We start from the raw sequence: 16,303 nt of genomic DNA, 5'->3' as shown, positions 1-16,303 counted from the left end.
GTGGCAAATGGTACTGGGGGATAACTCAGTGGTAGAGAGCTGGCCTAGCATTAACTATCGCATGGACTCCTTTTCTATAAGGATTTACAAAATGTAGTAAAAGAAAACAACTTGGTGAAATGCAACTATAAAAATGACTTTTACCTGTAGGAAGTCAGTCTGCACACAAGCGCTAGGCAACTCTGGTGTCCAGACTGGAGCACATGTCATGAAGTTTTCATATTCAACACTATCTGGAAGCTGCCTGTATCCTAGCTGTGTGCTGTGTCCTCTCACCATTACACCACTAGTAGCTGATCCTTTCACCTGATGGCCTTGAAACTCAACAGGCTATGGGTAAAGTATTAAAAACAAGAATTTTGTAAGCATATGACACAAATATTCATACTGTATACATACAGAAATGTTCTTCCTTATTGTACACTAAGCCCTTTGAGTGCACAGACCTTTCTATTTTGTCTAAGAATCACCACCATGTAATGTATTATCTTTCATACAGAAATGAGCCAATAAACACAAAATAAAAGAGAAGAAATGAAGAAGCACTTTGCTTTGCTTGAGAAGTCTGCACACTGTCAGACTTAACCATCAGGTAGACAGTGGGATCTCTGCAGTCCTATATATCTGAATCTTCTGCTCTGAAGTGTGACTGCAAAGCAGAGTTACTCCCTCAGTAACTTCATGCCTATCTATGCCATGCTTTCAGGTTCCAAATGGCTTTCTCTGCTGCCCCCTTGAGGATTTTAGCATTTATGCCACACAGGGTTTAACGAAGCCTACCTAGGATACAGGAAAATAAAACAGCTAAAAGGGCCAAAAGAATGTCCTTAAAGGATTTATTTCTAATGGATGGATGAATTAACAAAATGATAACTATAGACACTCTGAATCTAATATTACTTAGAAATAAAGATCCTAAAGATCATTTGAAAGGACAATCAAACTTAATGTGCTTTTTTTCACAGAGCTTTAGATGAGAAAAATGCCATATAGTACCTGATTGGCGGCGTACACTGCATTTCTAGCCATGCTCACCTGAAATGAATTGCTAAGTTACTAGGACAGGCATACTTACCATTCAATGCTAGCATTCAACAAATGGACAGGATTTCTTTGGGCCAAGAAACATTGTTTTAAAAAATTACTTATTTGTGAGGGGAGTCATGAATCCAGAGAGTTTGGGACCTTGTGTACTGCTACAATTTTAGTATAAATTACAGCATTCTTGTGCTGGCTAGTTTTATATCAACTTGACACCTGCTAGAGTCATCAGAGAGGAGGGAGCCTCAATTAAGAAAATGTATCTACAAGATTGGACTGTAAACAAGCTTGTAGACATTTTCTTAGTAACTGATGAGTAAGGACCGACCCAGTCTATTTTGTTTTGGGGAGGGCAGAGAAAGGACTTTGGAACTTTGGACTGGAAAAGCCATTGAGTGTTCAAACCTCCGTAGGCTGCTCTAAAGGAGCTTGGAAAATAAGAATGTTGAGAGCAGTGTAGGCAGTGGAGACTTTGCTTGTGAAGTTTCAGATGTGTGAAGAATCTGTGGTGTCTGGTCAGCTGGAGCTGTGATCACCAAGAGACCGGAACCACTAAAGTAAACCCTTGCTTTGCTGGGACAATGGATGCTGGTCAGCTGATGCTGAAGAATCAGCTGTGCTTAAAAGGCAACCAACATCACTGAGGTGAAATCTTCCGGGAAGTGGTTCCTCAGAGTCAGCACACAGCTGTATTCCAGAAGTGGGCCAAAGTTGTAACTTGTGCTGGCAGCTAAACTTGGTAGTATAAGAATCACCCATGGTACTGGTTGTGAAGGCATGAAGCACTGAGGCTTGGCACTGTGAGCCAAGAGACCACTGGTGAAGGTGCATCCTCAGTAGCAGTTGAAGGCCCAGGATTAAAGGGGTCATGCAGAGAAGGGAGAGGCTATTGATCAAAGTGCAACCCAGTCGCTGTAACTTTTTGCCAATTGCTGGCAACTCCAGCACTTTGGAGATGCCAGTACCATGGGATGGCCCCCAGGAACAGTAGCAAGTATAAGTGAAGCCAACCTGAGCCTAGACGACAAGCTGTATGAGCTGCAAGGGTGGAGCCTGAGAAGTGATCCCAGATATTAGACACTGGAGTATTTACACTGTTGTTTTGCTATGCTTTGATTGTGACTGTGCTCTGGTTCTTCCCTCCTGAAGTAAGGAAGTATTTAACTTTTTATTGCTTTCACAGGGGCCCATGCTTTAAAAACTTTGAACTTTTAAGGTGATTCTGTATTTTAAAAGAGATTTTGGATTGTTTAAAAAGATTGATTATAAAGTGTTTGACTTTGTAAAGACTATGGAACTTTTTAAGTTTTTAAAATGTTTCATACTGTGGTTTTATATTAATATATGATCTTGGAAATTAACAAGAAAGGAAAGTTATAGCTTAGCAGTAATGTGTTCATGTGTCAAGCTGAGTAGGGATCAGTTATGCTATAGGCTAGTTTTACGTTAACTTCATACAAGCTAGAGTCATCAGAGAGGAAGGAGCCTCAGTTGAGAAAATGTCTCTGTAAGACTGAACTATAAAAGAGCCTGTAGGGCATTTCTTAACTAATAATTGATGAAGAAGGGTCCAGCTTATTGTGGGTGGTGCCACCCTTGGGCTTGATAGTCCTGCATTCTATAAGAAAGCATGAGCATTGTTGAGGGGAACAAGCCAGTAAGCAGTACTGCTCCATGGCCTCTGCATCAGCTCCTGCCCGGTTTGAGTTCCTGCCCCAACTTCATTCAATGAAGAACTATGATGAAGAAGTATAAACCAAATAAGCCCCTTTCTCCCCTACTTTTCTTTCTTTCTTTCTCTCTCTCTCTCTCTCTCTCTCTCTCTCTCTCTCTCTCTCTCTCTCTCTCTTTTTGGCATGGTGTTTCATCGTAGCAAACTCTTATCAACTATATGGTAAGAGACACATAAATACTAGGAAGGGGGCATAAGAGGTGGCAGTACAAAGTATGATCAAAATATATGCTATACAGTTACAGAAATATTATTTTCTATCAAAGAAACACACAGTAGTTTAGAGAGATAAAAATGTACCTGCTGAGAAGTCCACTGCTCAAGAGGACGCTCTAGCATATGGGAAACTACCGTGACAGGTAAGTTGCTGGCTAGGATGGAAAAATTAAACAGCCTTACTTATCATACGGATCACAATGTTTCCAAAAATATTTACTTCTAAAACTGAAATAATACATTTTAAAAAGATTTAATCTGGAGTATGAGTAAAGATTCCGAGTACTATTCTATATAGACTGGTACATTCTTAAGGCAAAAAATTCAATATATTTAAATTGAAAACATTAGTGATTACTTCAAAAAAAATTAAGACCAGGTGCAGGCACATGCCTTTAATTCCTTTACTCAGGAAGCAAAGGTAGAGAGATTGTAAGTTCAAGGTCAGCCTTGTTTAAGTGAGTTCCAGGACAGCCAGGGCTAAGTAGAGAGACCCTGGCTCAAATATTTAAATAAATAAATAAATAAATAAATAAATAAATAAATAAATAAATAAATAAATTTCTTTATTTTGCAGTATTTGTCTGAAGGCATATATATGTGCCATGTGCATGTTGGGTCCTGCAGAGGTCAGGGAGGATGTTGGGAACCAGATCTGGATCCTCTGCAAGAGCAGCACGCTCTTTGTAGCTGCTGAGCCATCTGTCCAGTTCCCTTACTGGTCACTATATCTTAGTGGGGATATGTTCTTGCAACTTTTTTGGCACCTAGTTTAAAATATATATATATATATATATATATATATATATATATATATATATATATATATTCTGTCATCAGAATATATTTATCACCTATATTACAAATGTTAAAAATTGTTGAGAACTGCCCAATTGTTAAGAACAAGAAAACTAAGAAAACTAAAATTAACAGTTTGTATGCACAACCACAGTGGGGCAAGAGGGGCACCAGCCTATCCAAACCTTTCTCAAATCCATCTGACTATACTGTGGGAACTTTGCTATATTTGCTGGCCTGCAAACCACTATGTAGAGCAGAAATCGGCCACGCAGTGTTGGAATTAAGGCAGGTACTGAAATGCCCGGCCAGCACTGGGGAACATATAGTAATAAAAAGGGAACAATAAAGAAGACAGCCACACAGTTAAACCAAAGTCAGAGTATAATAGGAAGGGATGTCATACAGAAAAATGACGTGTTACTGAGACCTACAGCAGGGCTAAGCTACACGTCAGGTGTGAAAACGAAAGCAGGGGATAAGACTGACAAGGTGGCCGACCAGCAGCATAGCATGAGCACACTCCCAACAACACTCAACCTAACTTCATGCTGCACTCAGTGGTTTTTCAGTATATTTAGTACCAAAATTGATGATTTCACTATTTTAAAGTCCCGTAGAGTTAGTGCTACATAGCGTTACTTGTTTTATTTGTTTGTTTGTTTATTTATTTTGGTTTTCCAAGGTAGGGTTTCTCTGTTGCTTTGGAGCCTTCCTGGAACTAGCTCTGTTGACCAAGCTGGCCTCAAACTCTCAGAGATCCGCCTGCCTCTGCCTCTCAAGTGCTGGAATTAAAGGCATGCGCCACCACACCGTCTGGCTCACTATCTATTGTTCTTAAGTGTGTCTGCTGAAGACAAAATGTGTATGGATTGTTTTGATCATGCACAACTCATAGCGCTGCCGGCAACTAATTCAATGTTAATAAATCAAAAACATTAAATAAAGTGGTGTTTAAATAAAGACATAATTAATTACATGTTGAGTAGATAAAAATGTTCCGGCCAGAGATGTGCAGGAAGCCAACCTTGCATGTCCTGCGTGACCAGTGAGTCAAAAGTTTGGTGTTTAAGTTCATCGCAGAACACAATGATGTCAACTAACATAAAGTAACTGGAATCTTGTCTTCCAAATGGATGAAAGAATCATGTTCTCAAATACTGCATTTCTCAAATCTTCATATTACAATGCTATGCTCGTTTCAGTTTATAGATCAATTATATCTATTCATGTTTATTTTAATTTTTTATTATAAATTTTTTAGAAAATAAACTGCAACTACTATCAAATTTAGCATTTCAAAGAATTTCAGAATGTATGATAATTTTCTCATACTTTTAGTAAAAATGACCTAACATATATGAACAAGAATTTAAAATTGAAGTCGGGTGGTGGTGGCATAAGCCTTTAACCCCCGCAGAGGCAGGTGGATCTCTGACTTTGAGGCCAGCATGGCCTACAGAGTGAGTTCCAGAACAGCCAGTACTACACAGAGAAATGCTGTCTGAAAAACCAAAATAACATAAAATAAGGTTTAATTTTAACATTGGGTATCACAGAGTGTTGTTCATTTACTGTCATGTATTATAGATCAGTCGGAGCTATGCAACAAGATGCTGTCTTAAAACATACACACATTATAGCTGGAGAGATGGCTCAGTGGTTAAGAGCACTGGCTGTTCTTCCAGAGGTCTTGAGTTCTATTTCCAGCAGCCACATGAAGGGTTACAACCATCTATAGTGGGATCTGATGCCATTCTCTGGCATAAAGGCATACATGCAGATAGAGCACTCACACATAAATAAATCTTTTTAAAAAATTAAACCACACACACACAAACTGGGTGGTGACACCCAGCACTCAGGGGGCAGAGACAGGCAGATGTCTGAGTTTGAAGCTAGCCTGGTTTACAGAGCAAGTTCTAGGACAGCCAGGGTTACACGAAAACCCTGTCTATAAAGACCAACCAACCAGCAAAAAACCAAACACACATACTGGTTGATGTTAAGTAGACTGGGGAACTGTGAAAGGAAGGAGACTCAGTCATCACTATATTATCCTCTATTAAAGTTGTCAATACCAAACACATGGGTTACACTCTGTAATCCCCAACCCCCTCTGCTGAGAGATGGTCTTCGTAGCATACTGGCCTCAAACCCATTCTAGTTGAAGATGACTTTAAATTCCCTTGATATTGCCTTGCTTTCCAAGTGCTGAGATTACAGGAATAAGCCACCATGCTCAGCCACCACATATGTAAATACAGCAGACTGCTAGTATCTTCCCTTTTTCTGAGCTACAAAGGGAACAACCAAAATAAGACAGGTGACTCTAACCTTCAGAACTGACGTCTGGGTCTTGTATGTGCTGAGCTTCTTGTTGGGAGGCATGGTTTTCATTCAGTATTGCCAAGCTTCCTAAAGTTGTGCCATGCTCAGACAGTGACTTTAAAAGGGACATATTGTTTATTACTTCAGAAATTTCTGAAGAATTTCTAGAAGTAGCTGAGGATTGTTTGCCTCTCTGTGTAGTTTCTACTTCAAAATGATCACATGGCAAACTTCTAATCCACCCTAAATCTTCACATTCAGGAATGTATGCTTCAGTGTCTTTATAAATAGGATGCTCTCTTCCTACCGGGTAAAATAAAGAGCTAGAAACCTGGGTGTTGGATTCACCTAGTTCACGACATTCAGAGTGACGCTGAGTGGTTTTCAATAGCTGGATACTAACGCCACTGGTAGAGACTGGTGATAAAAGCTGCTCATTACCTCCGTGACTTCCCAAAGTAAAAGGCTGAGGCTGGGTACCTTCTGAGAAGAGGTCACTGTTTTCAGGAGCCAGAGTAGTGATTGTGTTTAAAAAATAAGGAATATGTGAACATGTATTTATACCTTTGGGTGTATTTGAGGGTGAAACAATACCATAATTAGTCCCATCTCTTTGGATAGATTTATTAGCATCGTCTTTGCTGTCTCCTGGCACATCCTCATTCCACTCCTGCGATGAGTCCAGACTGCTCCCTGTGTCACCACCCCGCTCCAGCACTGCTTCTCTAGGGTTTGCATCTTCATGAGGTCCTGTGTAAAAACCAACACAGGTTCTATCACAAAACTCTGACAGCAGCGTCTCATTAGCAGGAAGGACATCTTTAGGCTTGCCACTGGCAGAGGATGGGAATGGCAAGGGTTGCCGTGCAGTTTCTTGGCAGCCTATACCCCCACAGCTCTTTAGAACACATGAATCATCTGTAGGCAAAATTTCCTTTTCTCTACTCTCTGAGTCCTGGGAAAGTTTGTCGTCCTCTTGTGATGCTTCATCAGTGTCACTGTCCTCAAAATTGCTCAGATTAAAAGAAACTTCCAGAAATGGTTGTGAAGATTTATGAATAGTATCCAGACTTCCTCTATCAGCATCACTTTTAGAACCCATGTCTGCAATGTCATCAGAGACGCTAGAGTTCTTACCTGGAGAAGATTCGACTTCAATGTGTTTATGCTCTTCTTCTGGCAACGGTGACACTGATAAACAGGACATACACTCTTGATCCAGTGTGGCATCTGCATCTGCCACCAGAATACTTTCTCCAGTGCAAAGCAAAGCTTCCATACACTCCTTGTCATTTTGATTAGAAGTTACTTTGTTATTGTTCTGAATGTCAGGTTCTAATAATAAATCAACATTTTCTTCACTACTACAGTTAACCAGTAAGTTGTTGTTCTCACAGAACAGAGGTGCTCTGAAGTTTTCTTCGTGATTCCAGTTCTGGTAACTATTGTCTACTGGCTTGTCTTCATGGTACAGTTCTCCCTTTTCAGCACATGTTTCGAAGAGCTCTGCCTTTTTTTCCACCAAAAGTTCAGACAAATTAAAAATGTTCACATCTCCTTGGGCTTCAGGTTTGTCCTCTGTACCATTCTCATCTCTAGGAGAACAGGGAGGCGATCTCTGGGAGGGTAAATACACGGTCCACCGGCTTGTAGCTCTTGTGGGGTTTTCTGCCTGTAGCTCACGGAGTGAATTCGCTGTGCTCTTTCTCTCAGCATGCTCTTCCTCTAGCTTAGAAGTAGTCTTGGAGCACCCCTGTGGTTGTATCTCAAAAGTCAGATTCTTACTCATGTTGGCTGATTTGGACTTCAGAAGAGCTAATATTTGTGCTTTGCTCCTGAGGTTTTGTGAAACTCCAGGACAGTGAGATTCCAAACTATTACTTCTTGTGGGCTCACTGCCCAGTAGAGCATCTGAATGCTGGGTTGCATAGGTGACAGGAGAGTAAAACTTGTCCTCTCTCCTTAGTATGTCTGAGTTAACACTGAAGGATGAAGAAACAAGGGGAAAAGGCCTGTCGCTTCTCTCTCTGTTCCTGAACGTATTCTCACTGACTGCCAGTGTATAATTCATATCTTTCTCACCAACAGTAGAAAACAAAGGAAATGTGCTAGAGAACGGGAGAGGAAGTGTCGGGCCAGGCTTCAAATCATCAAATGAGGCAACGGATTCATCATTTTCTGTAACAGTCACTTTCTTTGGTGCCTTATATGGTATTTGAAAACCCTAAAGACATTAAAACAATCGTTAATGATACCATTATTTCTAAGGAAAATGTAAAATAAATTTTCTAAAAAGAATAAAAGATATGTATATCTTGCCCAAGGTATACATTTATAGTATTTAAATTTTGCTGAATTAAAATATAAACATCCATTAGTAAGACTTTCCTAATTTGGATCTACTGTCTTGTCACTTAAATAAACTATGAGGTACCATTTTACCAGCAAACCATCATAAAAATTTACCAGTTTCAAAAATAACTTTTTAACTATACACTGAAATATTAGTGTTCACACAGAAACTTACAGTAGCCTTCCTTTTTAAGCCAGACGGCTGACACCCAAGAGACCGGCTCGAGGATATAAATGTCCTTGGACCTGACTCCAGAGCTTCTCTAGGGCCATCCAGTTTAACACCTCTACTTCCAGCAGCCTTAGCCTCCTCAACTGTGATTAAGTAACGCTCACTTTCCAAGTCATCGCCAGGTTTCACCTACATTTTAAAAAATAAACATCAAAATTGCATTTGGGTCATTTTATTTTCCTCACTAGCAGCCTCACTAGCAATGAACAAGACCCAACAAATATTCAACCTTCTTGCTAAAGAAATCAGTCAGTAACTAAATTCTTCAACTATTCATTATTATGTACCAATTAACCATCAAAAATAGAAAATGGTAATAATGCAATAAAAGTGTCACTAATTTGTTCTTCAGCCATTCATTCTGTGGTGCTGCAGAGGCCCTTTGTCATATGCTAAGAACATAAGACAGAGGAAAGCTTCCTTTCACATAACTCACTTAGAGTCCACGCAACTAAATGCAGTATTTAAAAAAGTCAAAGCCATTAGTTATCAACCCTGTATCCTTACAAATGTATGTGAAGCAGAACTTCACAATTATCACAAATAGTTACATACAATACCACTTGCCTTGAAAAAAAAAAAGAGTATTTTTTCAGTCATTTTATTAGTTACCAACTCTAGGTAAAACATTAAGATTATCAGCTCAGAAAATATATCTTTATCATATTAAACATTTAGTAATGAACTACCTAGGATAAAAATAACAGTAGTTACATTAATTAAGCACCTACCAAGAAAATGTCTCCCCTTGACCCTCTTTTCATAAATCTAAAGGAACAACCACTATGAATGATATAAGATTTCATGGCCAAATAGTCACAATGTGATATTATCGGTATGAATTTTAACGCATGACATTATAATAGGTAATTTCTAATCTTCAGAACAATACTGATCTATGTTTCTAGCTGAGGAGTGGACACAGATCACGGGCTGCATAAAAGGTGTTTCAGAGTCTGAAAAGAGACAAAAGCAGTTCTAAGGCCTTCAATTCCTTTCCTTCTTCAAACACAAGAAAAACACTGAGTACATTATGTGTGTAATTTTTTTTTTTTTTGAGAAAGTGTTTAAATGGGAATAATTTCAAAGACTATCAACCATGAAGGCTAAAGACAGAGCTCAAGGGGGCTGGAGAGATGGCTCAGAGGTTAAGAGCATTGCCTGCTCGTCCAAAGGTCCTGAGTTCAATTCCCAGCAACAACATGGTGGCTCACAACCATCTGTAATGGGGTCTGGTGCCCTCTTCTGGCCTGCTGGCATACACACAGACAGAATATTGTATACATAATAAATAAATAAATTAAGACAGAGCTCAATAGTGGAACACACAACCTCATGTGCATGAAGTCTATCGTCCCATGCCCAACACAACAAATCCTCACCTATTAGATTCTAGAATCACAACCTGGGTTTGAATATGTCCTGCAACTAGCATTCTATGAGCATAAACAGCTACTAAACCTTTCTGTGCTGCATTCCTAATATAAACACATCATAACATTGTCACAAAAATTAAAATGAAATAACTAAAAGCTGTTAGCACAAGGTACAACTATATTAAATGAACAATAATACAGGCTATAATTAATCAGCATTAGTACTATAACTAAGCCATTAACAACATTCATAATAAAGTATCTAAGTAAATTTTTAAATTTCAAGGAAAGTAATGTAAATACATTAAAATACCTCGAGGCTCTTAAGAAATAGACTTTCCAAACATGCTCCTTTGTCATCATATAGAATTGCCTGTTATAAAACAAGAAAAAAGTTACAAAGTTTTCCTTTTCATTTCTTAATATCTTCAATAGCAAATCAAATTTGTCACATAAGTAAATCATGTAATAAAAGAATTACATACATTCTATAACTTGGATTTGTAAGTACACTTCTTTCAAATGTTACTGCATCCAATGAGCATGAGAGCTTAGGAATAGAGGAAGCAATTCAAGGACTCAGGCTCAGGGAATAGCTCAGTAATGAACTTTTTGACAAGCAAAAGGACCCGAAAAATCAGTTCTCAGCACGTAGAAGTCTGACATGGTGGTATGAGCCTATATTTCTAGGAGAGATAAGGGAGATGGAGAGACAGGAGGCCAGTCTAGCAATTGGTGAGCTAGCTCTAAGTTCAGTGAAAGACCCTGTCTCAAAAGATAAGGTGGATAGGGGACATCCAATGTGGATTTTCTAGCCTCTATACATTCAAGAACACATACATACTCACTCCCAACACCCTTAAAAAAAGAGAGAAAAATAAAAAAACACAATTCCTACCAGAAAAATACTTGAACGGAATTGGGAACAAAATAGAATTAGAATGCATTGAGTGTGGCCAATAAAAAATGAGATCAGGGACTGAAGAGATGGTTCAGTGGGTTAGGAACACTTGCTTTCAGATGGCTTGAGTTTTATACCCAGAACTCATGTCCAGCGACTCACAATTGCCTAAAACAACTCCAATGTCTTCTTTATAAATTTACAAAATAAACATATAAATAAATAAAAGCAGGTATGGTGATTCATGCCTGTAATCCAGCACTTGGGAGCAGAGGCAGGTGGATCTCTGTGAGTTTAAGGCCAGCTTGATCTATATCCTAAGACTCTATTGGAGGAGGAGGAGGTCGCTTGTTGGCTTCTGGCTGCTCAGCCCCAAAATAATCACACAGAAAGCATATTATTTAAATCACTGTTTGGCCCATTAGCTCTAGCTTCTTATTGGCTAACTCTTCCATCTTAATTTAACCCATCTCCATTAATCTGTGCATTACCATGAGGTCATGGCCTACTAGCGAAGTTTCAGCGCATCTGTCTCCAGGAGCTTCATGGCTTCTCTCTGACTCTGCCTCCTTTCCCCAGCATTCCATTTAGTTTGCCCCACCTAGTTCTTTTCCCCTATAGCTCTGCTATAGGCCCAAAGCAGTTCCTTTATTAACCAATACTACTCACAGCATACAGAGGAAAACCCCACATCACTCTGTCTCAAAAACAAAAATATATTTTGTGTGTGTGCATATATATAATACACGTATCTATATGTGTGTGTATATATACATACATACAGGCAGGCATACATTAAACTTGCAGACTTAAGTCAAAGCTAATTTTTTAATTATTTATTTATTTTATTTTTATGTGCATCAGGTTTTTGTTTGTTTGTTTTTGTTTTGTTTTTGAGACAGGGTTTCTCTGTAGCTTTGGAGCCTGTCCTGGAACTAGTTCTTGTAGACCAGGCTGGCTTCAAACTCACAAAGATCCGCCTGCCTCCACCTCCCGAGTGCTGGGATTAAAGGCATGCACCACCATCTCCCAGCTGTGCATCAGTATTTTGACTGTATGTATGTGTATGTGAAGGTATTGGATCCCCTGAACAGGAGTTACAGACAGCTGTGAGCTGCCATGTGAATGCTGGGAATTGAACCCAGGTTCTCTGGAAGAGCAGTTAGTGTTCTTAACCACTGAGTCATCTCTCCAGACTGCTAAGCTAATTTTTATTTTAACAAATCAAATATTTTTTAAAAAAATACAATAAATAACCTCTTCCCTATTGAAAAGCTTCTGTAAGTGATAGTTTTACAACAGTGGCTCTCAGCATATGGGTTACAACCCTTTTAACAAATCTCTATCTCCAAAAATATTTACATTACAATTAATAACAGTAACAAAATTACAATTATAAAGTAGGAACAAAAATAATTTTATGGTTGGGGTCATAGCAACATGAGGAACTGTATTAAAGAGTCCCAGCATTCAGAAGATTGAGAAGCACTGATTTACAACGACAGAAGCAGAATAAAGACAGAATGTGAAGGGCCTGAAGAGCATCACTTAAGAGCATGTGCTTCATCAGGAAGCCATGACTGTCATTAGTATGCACATGATATAAACCCACAACCAAGTTTCTGTAAGAGGTTATTATTAAAAAAGACTTAGCTAGAGCAGCGATGTTGTGGCACACGCCTTTAATCCCAGCACTCAGGTGGCAGAGCAGGGCATCTCTTGAGTTTGAGGCCAGGCTGGCAAACAGAGCAAGTTCCTAGGACAGCCAGGGCTAAACTGAGAAATCCTGCCTTGGGGGGTGGAAGGATGAGGGAGGGACTTACCTAGAAAACAGGCCCTGGAGCCATCTCTAAAGTCATGAATGACTCTGGCACTTTCAGCTGGAACTCCTGGGTAAGAAGTACCTGTGCCCCCCAGTTTGATCATCGGTTAAATAACAAAACGCCTAACTCGTAGGAGACTGGTGCAGACTAAACTGGTAGACTAAGAGCTTTATGACCGCACATCGTAAGTCTCTCTACTCAAAACAGACTGAGTAATGCTCACTTACTGAACTTTCATAATGTACAAAGAACATAAGAAAATGATCTGAAAATTTCTTTTTCACACCATGGCACTGTATGGCCATAACTGACATCTTATTATCAACAGGGTTATCCTAATGCTCAATGAAAAGGCAAGAACACAGCTGTTACATGCCAGAGTCAACTGCTTGGCACTCACCTTGTTGCCTAAGTGAGTGGTCTTCAGAACGCCATCTTGCCACACTTTTGACTTCTTCATCTTTTGGTGAGTATATAGGACCTTATTTCCAAAAGTACAGAAGAAATCATTGCTATTTACACATTTAATATTACAGTTTATAGGCCACAGAAAAACAAAACACCCTGTATCAAAATAATAGCACAGGCATCACCACAATAACAAAGTCAGTGACAGAGCGCATCCTCAGCATCTGAGGCCCTGATGCTCAACCCTCAACATAAAAAAAGGAAACAAACAATTTTAAGGAAAGGAAGACAGCTGACTAGGTGAGTAGAACCAAAAGGCAAAGGAAGAAAGGGCAAGTGAAGGCCTATAGAGTCTTAACTGAGCATCAAAAATAATTTTAAACTGCCACATCATCAGAGGGAAGGAAAAACAATTATTGGGTTACACATTCCTTATTCATGTAGCTCTCTGAACACAGTCCAAAGACTCTGGACAGTCTACCCCACCTTCACAGCACCTGAGGACAGACCTCTGCCTTTACACTCCCCCTCTTTTAGCGGAAGAATGGAGTTTCCAAGCATTATATATGGTGCCAGATTCAATCACAGACTGAATAGAGAAACAAGTATGAAAATCTAGCTATTACTAAATCAAATGGTAAAGAAATTTAGGGGAAAAAAAATGCCTAGCAATGCAGAGGTTTGGGGACATAGCTCAGCTGAAAAGCATTTGCCTCATAGGCATGAGGACCTGACTCTGAGTCCCAGAATCTACATAAAATGCTGGACATGATAATGTATTCTAGGCACACAGAAAACACCTAGGATCCCAGCCAATCTAACTTAATTGGTAAGCTCCAGACCACTAAGGGACCCTATCTCAAAGGAGGTGGGTGGTGTTTCTAAGGCTGGCATGCACACACACGTACACACATATGCATATACATAGGCCTTAATTGTCTTCAAAATCTAAGAATGCTACCCTTGTTAATATTATCTCCTAGTGCAGTTATTTCTTTGGAAAATTTAGCTACTTATCATTAAAAATGTACTTTACAAGCCGGGTGGTGGTGGCGCACGCCTTTAATCCCAGCACTTGGGAGGCAGAGGCAGGCGGATCTCTGTGAGTTCGAGGCCAGCCTGGTCTACAAGAGCTAGTTCCAGGACAGGCTCCAAAGCCACAGAGAAACCCTGTCTCAAAAAAAAAAAAAAAAAAAAAAATGTACTTTACATTATAATGTAACATATAATACTTTATAGTATTTTAAACTGTTTCTATGCCTAACATAAGTAATATTATAGAAGTTCTATGTACAAAAGCTATTTAGTGTGTTCAATATTGTTTGAGTACAAAAAGGTTTTAAGACCAAATTATGTGTCACTATAGGCAGGAATGTCACCAGTGACAGGTCTTAAAGCAAAAAATGTTGTTTCCTGGTACAAAGAAAAAATACTCACTAATATTTCATCAAACTTCATCAAGAGTTTGAGGCCAGCCTGGGATACATGAGTCCTATCCCCCACCCCTCTCCCCACAAAAAGGAAAATTATTAAAACTCACAGTAAATTCTTGACTTTCCATTGTTCCTTCTGAAATTATAAACCAGTCAGGTCCAGAAAGCAATCAGTTTTTACTCAACAATTTATATCCTCTAAAAGGAAAAACAGCAAAGAATGGTCAATCAGCCCTGACAAAAAGAATAAGTCTCAAATACAAAGGTTCTCAACAAATTTGATTCGAGACAGAAACCAAAGAATTTCAAGACTATCAGTCTGTCTAGCCACCACGCGAACCAAAAGTGCATCTGTCGGGGAGGACACAACTGAGTGACACCACATAATGGAAAATGAGGATGGAACTACTACACTTTCTAATGATCTGTAAACATCTCTCTAGGTACCTTAGTATGTATCAGAAAGTGGATTTTTTTTCCCTTCAATAATGTTTTGCTCCTCGGAACTCAAATTCAATTATTTTCCTAACGCATTAAACTCACCACAAGATGGCCCCCTTGTGTCTTACATTTTTCCTGTTCGAGTAGTTCCTTAGTATCCAGGGCCTAGTTGCAGGACCACAAATAACCAACATCTAGGGCTACATGAGTTCACATATAAAATGTCATAGTTTTTTGTATATAATATAGGAGTAGGTGCATATTTTCCAACATACATGAAACTATCTCTAGATTACTTATATCTAATGCATTGTAAGTGATATGTAAAGAGAGAATGATTAAACTGTATTGTTTAAAAAAATCTGTCTCAAAGAGAGATGGGGGGAGGGAGAGAGGGAGGGAAGGAAAGAAGGAAAGGAAATTAAGAAGGAAGGAAGGAAAGTAGGCAGGCTTGGTCACACGCACCTTTTTGTGTACTTTTTTCGGATTTTGTTTTGTTTTGTTTTTTGAGACAGGGTTTCCCTATGTAGCTTTGGCTGTCCTAGAAATAGCTCTGTAGACCAGGCTGGCCTAGAACTCACAAAGATCCGCCTGCCTCTGCCTCCCAAGTGCTGGATAGCACACATCTTTGATTCCAGCGCAGAAGCAGCAGAGTCAAGTGGGTTTCTGTGAGTTCAAGGCAAGCCTGGTAGCCTGGTCTACATAGACAGCTCCAGGACAGCCAGGAGTACATAGATGAGAGACCCTGTCTAAAAAAGGAGATAGGAAATTGTAACCAAAAAATCTACATGTTCAATACTGCCAATTTTTTTCTGAATATTTCCAACTCACAGCTGGCTGGATCCAGTTACAGAGGGCTGATTTATACCTTAGCCAATGTAATCCACCATAGGACCAAGCATGCATTATTATAATACCTCTGCAAGGAAACATCTTTCTTTTCTTTCCCCACTTCTAGGGGCTGACAACAGGGCCCTATGTAAGCTAAGTAATAATACATGCCCAGTTCTTTCTGTTTGTTTGTCACAGGACTTGGCCAAGTTGCACACGAGTAACTGGGATATATTACAGGCAGTTGGCCACCACGTCCAGGAAGAAAACTCTTTTTAATAGTGTTGCAGCAGCTACTGTAACTATCCTGTTACTGGATTAAATATTAAAAATAAGGCCAAATTTTGAAATCTGAAATCATCGATGGTGAATTGAATAGAGATGTCAA

General features: G+C 39.3%; 1 protein-coding gene across 1 annotated transcript in view; it reads right to left on the bottom strand.

Annotated features, from left to right (window-relative positions):
* Window positions 1-14,840, bottom strand: part of Zgrf1 (zinc finger GRF-type containing 1) — a 51,591-nt gene extending 36,751 nt beyond the window's left edge. The window contains exons 1-7 of the mRNA XM_057792998.1: window positions 14,751-14,840; window positions 13,203-13,283; window positions 10,392-10,451; window positions 8,646-8,831; window positions 6,125-8,342; window positions 3,074-3,144; window positions 145-330 (exon numbers count right to left, since the gene is read on the bottom strand). Of these exons, the coding sequence (XP_057648981.1) occupies window positions 145-330; window positions 3,074-3,144; window positions 6,125-8,342; window positions 8,646-8,831; window positions 10,392-10,451; window positions 13,203-13,283; window positions 14,751-14,771 (2,823 nt within the window). The 5' untranslated portion in view covers window positions 14,772-14,840. The remainder of the gene's footprint in view (window positions 1-144; window positions 331-3,073; window positions 3,145-6,124; window positions 8,343-8,645; window positions 8,832-10,391; window positions 10,452-13,202; window positions 13,284-14,750) is intronic.
* Between the last annotated feature and the right edge of the window lie 1,463 nt (window positions 14,841-16,303).

The sequence above is a fragment of the Chionomys nivalis genome, chromosome 18, assembly GCF_950005125.1.
Source record: "Chionomys nivalis chromosome 18, mChiNiv1.1, whole genome shotgun sequence".
In the NCBI taxonomy this organism is placed as follows: Eukaryota; Metazoa; Chordata; class Mammalia; order Rodentia; family Cricetidae; genus Chionomys; species Chionomys nivalis.
This window is presented reverse-complemented; position numbering and strand designations above follow the sequence as displayed.